Source organism: Coenobita brevimanus, chromosome 57, assembly GCF_032717465.1.
Source record: "Coenobita brevimanus isolate Jiangsu-jjx chromosome 57, ASM3271746v2, whole genome shotgun sequence".
In the NCBI taxonomy this organism is placed as follows: domain Eukaryota; kingdom Metazoa; phylum Arthropoda; class Malacostraca; order Decapoda; family Coenobitidae; genus Coenobita; species Coenobita brevimanus.
This window is the reverse complement of record NC_137010.1, coordinates 58,130,969-58,138,468: the sequence shown is the minus strand read 5'-3', so window position 1 is coordinate 58,138,468 and position 7,500 is coordinate 58,130,969. Positions and strand designations below refer to the sequence as shown.

Sequence of the window (7,500 nt, the reverse complement as noted above, 5' to 3'; positions counted from 1 at the left end):
AGGAAGATAAAGACACGGTACAAAAGATAAGATAAAGATAATGAGAAAATAAAAGAGATACCACAGGAGACAAAAAGATAAATAAAAAGATAGTAGATAAAAAAGATAGTGACAGAGCAGAATAGATAGACAAAAAAGATACTGTATAAAATATAAGATAAGAGATAGTGTTGAAAAAAAATAGATGAGATAAAAAAAATAATATAGCTTTAAAAAGATGATACTGAAGAAAAAAGATAAAAAAAGATAATTATAAAAAAGATACCGTAACGATAAGAAATAACAGATATGGTGGAAAAGATAAAAGATATAAAAAAAGATAATAACATGAGAGGGGTGTGTGTGAACTGGGAGCAGGGCGGTGAAATGGCGAGGGGACAGGGTGACGTGGAGGCGATTTGTTTGTGGCCACCCCGTGTAAGGGATTAAGGCGTCTGGCAAGAGATAGATAGAGAAATACGAGACGATAACGCAGAAAAGATGAAACTGTAAAAATAGATACCGTAAAGAAAAAGATAAAGGAAAAAAGATACCAAAGAAAAGAGAAAAGATATCATGGAAGAAAGATATGAAAAAAATATTGTAAAAAAAAACACACATCCAAAGGTGACCGGGTGGCATTTTAGTCCTAAGACCTTGATTATAACTTTGCCATTCTAACCTTTATGCTCAGAGGTCATAGGGGTCAAAATCACACAACGGCAAGAGCAGGCTAAGGGTCACTCTTGTAGGGATGGCTTTTAATAATAATAATAACAATAATAATAATAATAATAATAATAATAATAATAATAATGAGTGTACCAAACGCTGGAAAATATTGACGATGTAGTAAACTGTTCATTGGTGTGTGTGTGTGTGCGTGTGTTTTTTTTTACACACATTCCTGAGGGCTGTGTATTTCCAAACATTCCCCAAACATACAAACGTTTCCAAACATAAGGACAAACGTTTCACACATGTTTTTTTAATGTACAACCAAGCATCCAAACATCCAATTACGTAAGTGAATCAGATGCCCAGATGCTATACCCTCCAAGAACACATTAAAACAAACAAACACACACACACACACACACACACACACACACATCTGTAATCTTATCTAGCCTGGCATTACACCGTCCTATCTAAAAAAGCGATATCCTTGCATTCACAGGGCGCATACTCTAGCTGGGAAAGGAAGCTCTCTAACACCTCTTCCTTAGCGATTTACTTTGGCCTGTATTATAATCGGGAAAGGAAGCTCTCTAACACCTCTTCCTTAGCGATTTAGTTTTGGTCTTTATCATAGGGTAAGGAAGCTCCCTAACACCTGTTCCTTAGCGATTTAGTTTTCTGTATTCTCGTCGGGTATGGAAGCTCCCTAACACCTCTTCCATAGCGATTTGTTTTTTATTTATATTCTCATTGAGTAAGGAAGTTCCCTAACACCTGTTCCTTAACGATTTGGTTTTTGCCTGTATCTCATTGGGAAAGGAAGCTCCCTAACACCTCTTCCTTGGCGATTTATTTTTGTATTCTCATCGGGTAAGGAAGCTCCCTAACACCTCTTCCTTAGCGATTTATTTCTGCCTGTATTTTCATCGGGTAAGGAAGCTCCCTAACACCTCTTCCTTAGCGATTTATTTTTGTATTCTCATCGGGTATGGAAGCTCCCTAACACCCCTTCCTTAGCAATTTATTTTTGTTATCTCATCGGGTAAGGAAGCTCCATAACACTTCTTCCTTAGCGATTTATTTTTGGTCATAATCTCATTGGGTATGGAAGCTCCCTAACACCTCTTCCTTAGCGATTTATTTTTGCCTGTATTCTTGTGTGTAAAGAAGCTCCCTAACACTTCTTCCTTAAGGATTTATTTTTGCCTGTATTTTCACCGGGAAAGGAAGCTCCCTAACACCGCCTCCTTAACGATTTATTTTTGCCTGTATTTTCACCGGGAATGGAAGCTCCCTAACACCTCTTCCTTAGCGATTTATTTTTGGCCTATAATCTCATCAGGTAAGGAAGCTCCCTGACACCTCTTCCTTAGCGATTTAGTTCTGACCTGTTTTTCACCGCGTAAGGAAGCTCCCTCACACCTCTTCCTTGGCGATTTATTTCCGCCTGTATTTTCATCGGGTAAGGAAGCTCCCGTGCACCTCTTCCTTAGCGATTTATTCCTGGTTACGTTTGGTTATCTCTCTGCAAGTTATATATGCAGAGTATGGCGAAAGGACAAGGATTTATGTAACAAAGGAAAGTATGGTGCAATAAGCAAATTAAGTCGCTTAGGAAGAGGTGTTAGGGAGAAGGAGTAGGGATAAATAGGTGAGCATTTTTTCCCCAGGTGAGACAAATCATACGTAAAATATAAACACCTCTCTCTCTCTCTCTCTCTCTCTCTCTCCAACTGTGTGTATGTATGCACGTTTGTAAGTGCACGTGAGTGTGCGTATATGTGTGCATGTGTACGTGAGTGTATGGGCATGTATGTGTGTGTATGTATGTATGTGTGTATGTGTTTGCATTAATGTGCATGTACGTATGTATGTAAATATTTACGTATATATGTACGTACGTAAGTATGTATGTGTGTGTGTGTGTGTGTGTGTGTGTGTGTGTGTGTGTGTGTGTGTGTGTGTGTGTGTACTTCCCCCACAAGGCAGTAATTATAAGTAACCACATCCTCCCCTGACTCCCGCCCTGCCACTCACTACAACACTACAGTCATAAAGTACGCTAACATAAAACAATAACAATACCTACACTTGTACAATATGGACAGTAGTGATAAAGACTACTACTACTACTATGACTACTGCTTTTACTACTACTACTACTACTACTGCTACTACTACTACTACTACTACTACTGCTACTACTACTACTACTACTACTGCGACTACTACTCCGACTACTGCGACTACTATTACTGCTGCTGCTACTACTACTACTACCACCACTACCACAACTACCACCCCCCCTCACACACACACACACACACACACACACACACACACACACCAATAAATACAGACTGCACACACAGTCACTACTACTACCACCCCTCCTCCCTCTCTCCCTCTCTCACACACACACACACACACACACACACACACACACACACACACACACACACACACACACACACACACACACACTGCACACTTAGTCACTACATTCTCAGCACTACTTTCCTTCCTTCCTATGAAATTTCCCACAAGTATTTCCACTCCTTCAAGGCTCCTCCACTGCTGCTCCCTATCTTCCTGTACGTCACACCGCCGGAGGGTGCGGGGGGTGGGGGAGAGAGTGAGCCTTCTGCTGTGCTATCCTTTTCTTATTATTCTCTGACTATTACTACGTTCGTTCTAAACTGACAAAGATCCCCTACCCCCTTCCAGCTCAATTGATGGCCAGGTGTAGTCAGACTGGAGGGCAGATTTGACTAGTAACCAAGGAGACTCATTCCCACCTTCAGGTCCCTCAGATATGCCTTTTTTTTAACAGATGAACAAAGGAAGGAAAATTAAATGAATAAAAAAAAAAATAATCCATACACCACATTACAGGTGCCTCTTCTTACCTGCCATGTACCTCAGTGTCAGTGTGAGCTATGTAACTGTACTCCTTTCACCTTAACTTGGTCCAGATTCTCCTTTTCTTGTAGCTTATGCCATGTAGCTGACTGGCAGAATAAGGCTACTACGGCTCTACATCCCTTCCACTGCACTTCTTCGTGACTAGCCCCATATTCTAGTGTTAATCGACTATTTATATCCCGGAATAAAGACATTAGGGCAATTTTAGGCCAAGTTAGAGTAGTAGTAGGAGTAGTAGTAGTAGCAGTAGTAGGATTTGGATGATGGAAGGATGGATAATAATAACAAATAATAATAATAATAATAATAATAATGCAAATAAGAATAATACCAATAACAACAACCAGAAAACAGTACGATTGTATTCTGATAAACTTCCCACAGCCATTGCCTACTAGAAGCCGAGCTACGAGTATAAAAGGGACATTGAGGTAAGGTCACTGATTTATACACGCCACCTTAGATCATCACAGTCTATAAGTCCACCAAGTTCGCTGGCTCTAGCTTTACTCTTTCACGTAAAATCAGGCGACTTCTAGGCCTTCAGGAGTAGTGTAAAATTTTGGACCATATGCTATCTCTGAGAATAATGATCCGATCTGGACTATATTAAGCACTGCCTTCTGGCCACGTCCCAGGTGTATGCCACCAAAATTTCAGCCCTCTAACTTACGTGGTTCATGAGATTTTGGGTTATTTTCGATTTCTTTTTCTGGATCCCATCTGCGTTTCGGGAGTCAGATCAGGATGGTATTTGGTCAGATGAAGCGGCCAACCAGTACTACAGTATGGCAAAGAATTAAGGTTGTAGCTCACGGTACGCGAATGGCAGCGATTTAGATCTTCCCTAGAATAATAGTAATACTGACAAAAACAAGAAAACTTTCCATAGGGATGTGGGAAGTTATAATAATAATAATAATAATAATAATAATAATAATAACAACAATAATAAAAAACACAACTATAATAATAATAATAATAATAATAATAATAATAATAATAATAATAATAATAAAAATCATAATAAAAGTATAACATGATAGCCTGCTCGTCTTTGTCAGCCTATCACTTCACTGGGATCGTAATGTCTGTGTGCTCTGAGTAACTATCTTTTACCTGTTCCCTGGGTTAATTAGGACTAGCAGGTAGAGAGAGAGAGAGAGAGAGATACTAGACTGAGGGTGTGCTTCTCAAGGTCTGTGTGCTCTATATAACAAACCATCTCTTACCTGTTCTCTGGGGTTGTTAGGACTGAAACAGTAGAGAAAGTAAGAAAGAAAGACGAGAGAGGCAGGAATGAGGGTGTGAATCTCAAGGTCTGTATGCTCTATATAACACATCTCTTACCTGTTCTCTGGGGTTATTAGGACTCTGGCCGGTAGAGTAGTCGTACCCGGCTCTATGGAAAGGCATGAACTTATCCCCTGAGCAGTTCGGATCGTACATCTCATCACAGCGCTCTATGGGGATCTTGTGCAGTTCTATGGGGCATCCTGCTTCTGAGGCCTGCAGGACTTCGGAGGCCACCACTTGCCCTGTAGGGAGGCAGGGAGGGGGTTTAGTGAGGTAGGGTGGGAGGTAGGGAGTGTGGAAGGTAGGGGAAAGGGAGGGAGGTAGAGAGTGAGTGAAGGTAGGTTGGAAGGAGGAAGAGGGATTAAGAGTGAAGGAGTATATAACGAGAAACGAAAAAGAGAGGAAGAAGAGTGAGTGTGTGAGTAGATGGGAACGATGCTGAGAGACAGGGGGAATGAAGGAGAATATAAGGACGAAGGAAGAAGAGAAGGAGGGAGAGACAGAGTGAGTAAAGGTAGGAAGGAAGGAAGGAAAAGAGGAGCAGGGAGAGTGACAAAGAATATATGGAGAAAGAAAAAAAAAAGTAGGCAAGATGGGAATTAACTTTGACATCCACATCCTTCTATTTTGAAGCAGGAAGGAGGAAAAGGGGTGAGAGAGGGTAGGGAGGGAGAAAAGGATGAAAAAGAAGGTAGGGAGGAGGTAGAGAGATAGGGAAAGAAAGAGAAGGCAGGGAGGTTTGAAATGGCAGGGGAAGGGCACAAGACAAAATTAATACATGAATGAAAAAAAGCATCAAATCGTTCTATATGTATCTTATGTAGTTCTGTTGGACAACCAGCTCTGGAGGCTTGTAGCGCTTCGAAGGCTACAACCTGCCCCGTGTGTAGATGGGCAGGGTACTAAGCAGCTGGAAGACAAGTAGATATTAAAGGGAGATGATGAGGTAGAAAGGAGAGAAGACAAGGAAACGAGGTAGACCATAAGGACCTGTGGCTAAGTTACTGAGTTCATATATTAAAGAAGATAGTGAACCGTCGCTTTTTTCCTGAGTGGCATTATAAGAACGATAAACCCATAACTGTTCCTTGAAATCAAACTCTCATAAACTACATAAGGCTGGAGTACCTTCGCCCACTAGGCATCCTGGCGCAAACGACGATTACACAGCGGAAATATTAAAACCAAGATATGAAGACTAAAACCATCTGAAACACGCACTATACCCGCCGTCGAGTGACTTGTCTTTTAAGCTCCACCCCCGTTCCTGTCGTAGCTCCGCCCCTCCTCAGTCTTTCTCAGGGCGGTGGGTGACGAGGGGCGGGGCTTGGGAGACAGGGTGCTTGACAGGGGGTATAGTAGAGACAAGAATTTTCATTGTATTTCGCCAGTTGTTAATTTTCTTCAAACGAACTGGGATGATTGTTATTTCTTTTTACATTTTTTACTTGCACTGTTTCCACCAAACATATTGAGCGTTTCCCTGAAGTAGAAAAACTAACTGACTGAGAAAAGTATACACGGAAGGGACAAGTAAGATATGAAGGAGGGGAAAAAAGGTAGGAAAGGGGAAAGAAGGATTTATGGTGGAGGAGAAAAGGAAGGAGGGAAGCAGGGAAGAGAGGGAGGGAGAAGGCAGAGGGGAAAAAAGAAAGAGACGGTAGGGAGAAAAGAAATTGAAAGGGAATTACATTTTTTTGGATCCCATGAGGCTATCGATATATATGTACCGCTGCAGTATATTTTAAGGTAGGTAGGTAGGTAGGTAGGTAGGTAAGCAGGTAGGTAGGTAGGGAGGGAGGGAGGGAGGGAGGGGAGGAAGAAGGATGAACGTGGGGAGGAAGGGGAGGAAGAAGGATGAACGTGGGGAGGGAGGGGAGGAAGAAGGATGAATGTAGGGAGGGAGGGGAGGAAGAAGGATGAATGTAGGGAGGGAGGGGAGGAAGAAGGATGACCATAGCAAGGAAGGAAGGAGGGAGGGGAGGAAGAAGGATGACCATAGCAAGGAAGGAAGGGTGTAACGAAAACAATGAAGGGGTTCGAGTGGACGGGGTTAGGGAGAGAAGTGAAGAAGAGAAACATGGTCCCAATGAAAAGGAAAGGAGGGAGAGACGGAACGAGGGAGGGAGGTGAAGGAGAGACGGAACGAGGTAGGGAGGTGAAGGAGAGACGGAACGAGGTAGGGAGGTGAAGGAGAGAAAGGAAAGAAGGGAAGGAGGAGGAGAAGGGAGGGAAAGACTGAGGGAGAAAAGGCCAAGTGGAGGGAATGGAGTACAGTAGTAGGAAAGAAAAAAAAAACACCCAAACGACATCCAATGCTAGAGGATTATGAAGAGGTAGGGCGAGTGTGTGTGTGTGTGTGTGTGTGTGTGTGTGTGTGTGTGTGTGTGTGTGTGTGTGTGTGTGTGTGTGTGTGTGTGTGTTCCAGTCTGGTCATAGGCTTCACAACCCGTTCCCTGAGTCCCAGCAGTCCTCCTACGTATTATACACCTTCACATGCCACCACTTCGGCGCTAACACCCACCGTCCATATTGAATACAGGTAAGTCGGTGAGGTCTGCTTTAGCGAAATTCAGATCCTTAAACTGTTCCCTGTCTCAGCTGGGAATCGAACCCGCG

At 42.5% G+C, this 7,500-nt stretch overlaps 1 protein-coding gene across 1 annotated transcript in view; it reads right to left on the bottom strand.

Annotated features, from left to right (window-relative positions):
• The window catches only part of Duox (dual oxidase), a 160,449-nt gene that overhangs the window by 123,223 nt on the left and 29,726 nt on the right, over window positions 1-7,500 (bottom strand). The window contains exon 3 of the mRNA XM_080274509.1: window positions 4,936-5,123. Within this exon, the coding sequence (XP_080130635.1) occupies window positions 4,936-5,123 (188 nt within the window). The remainder of the gene's footprint in view (window positions 1-4,935; window positions 5,124-7,500) is intronic.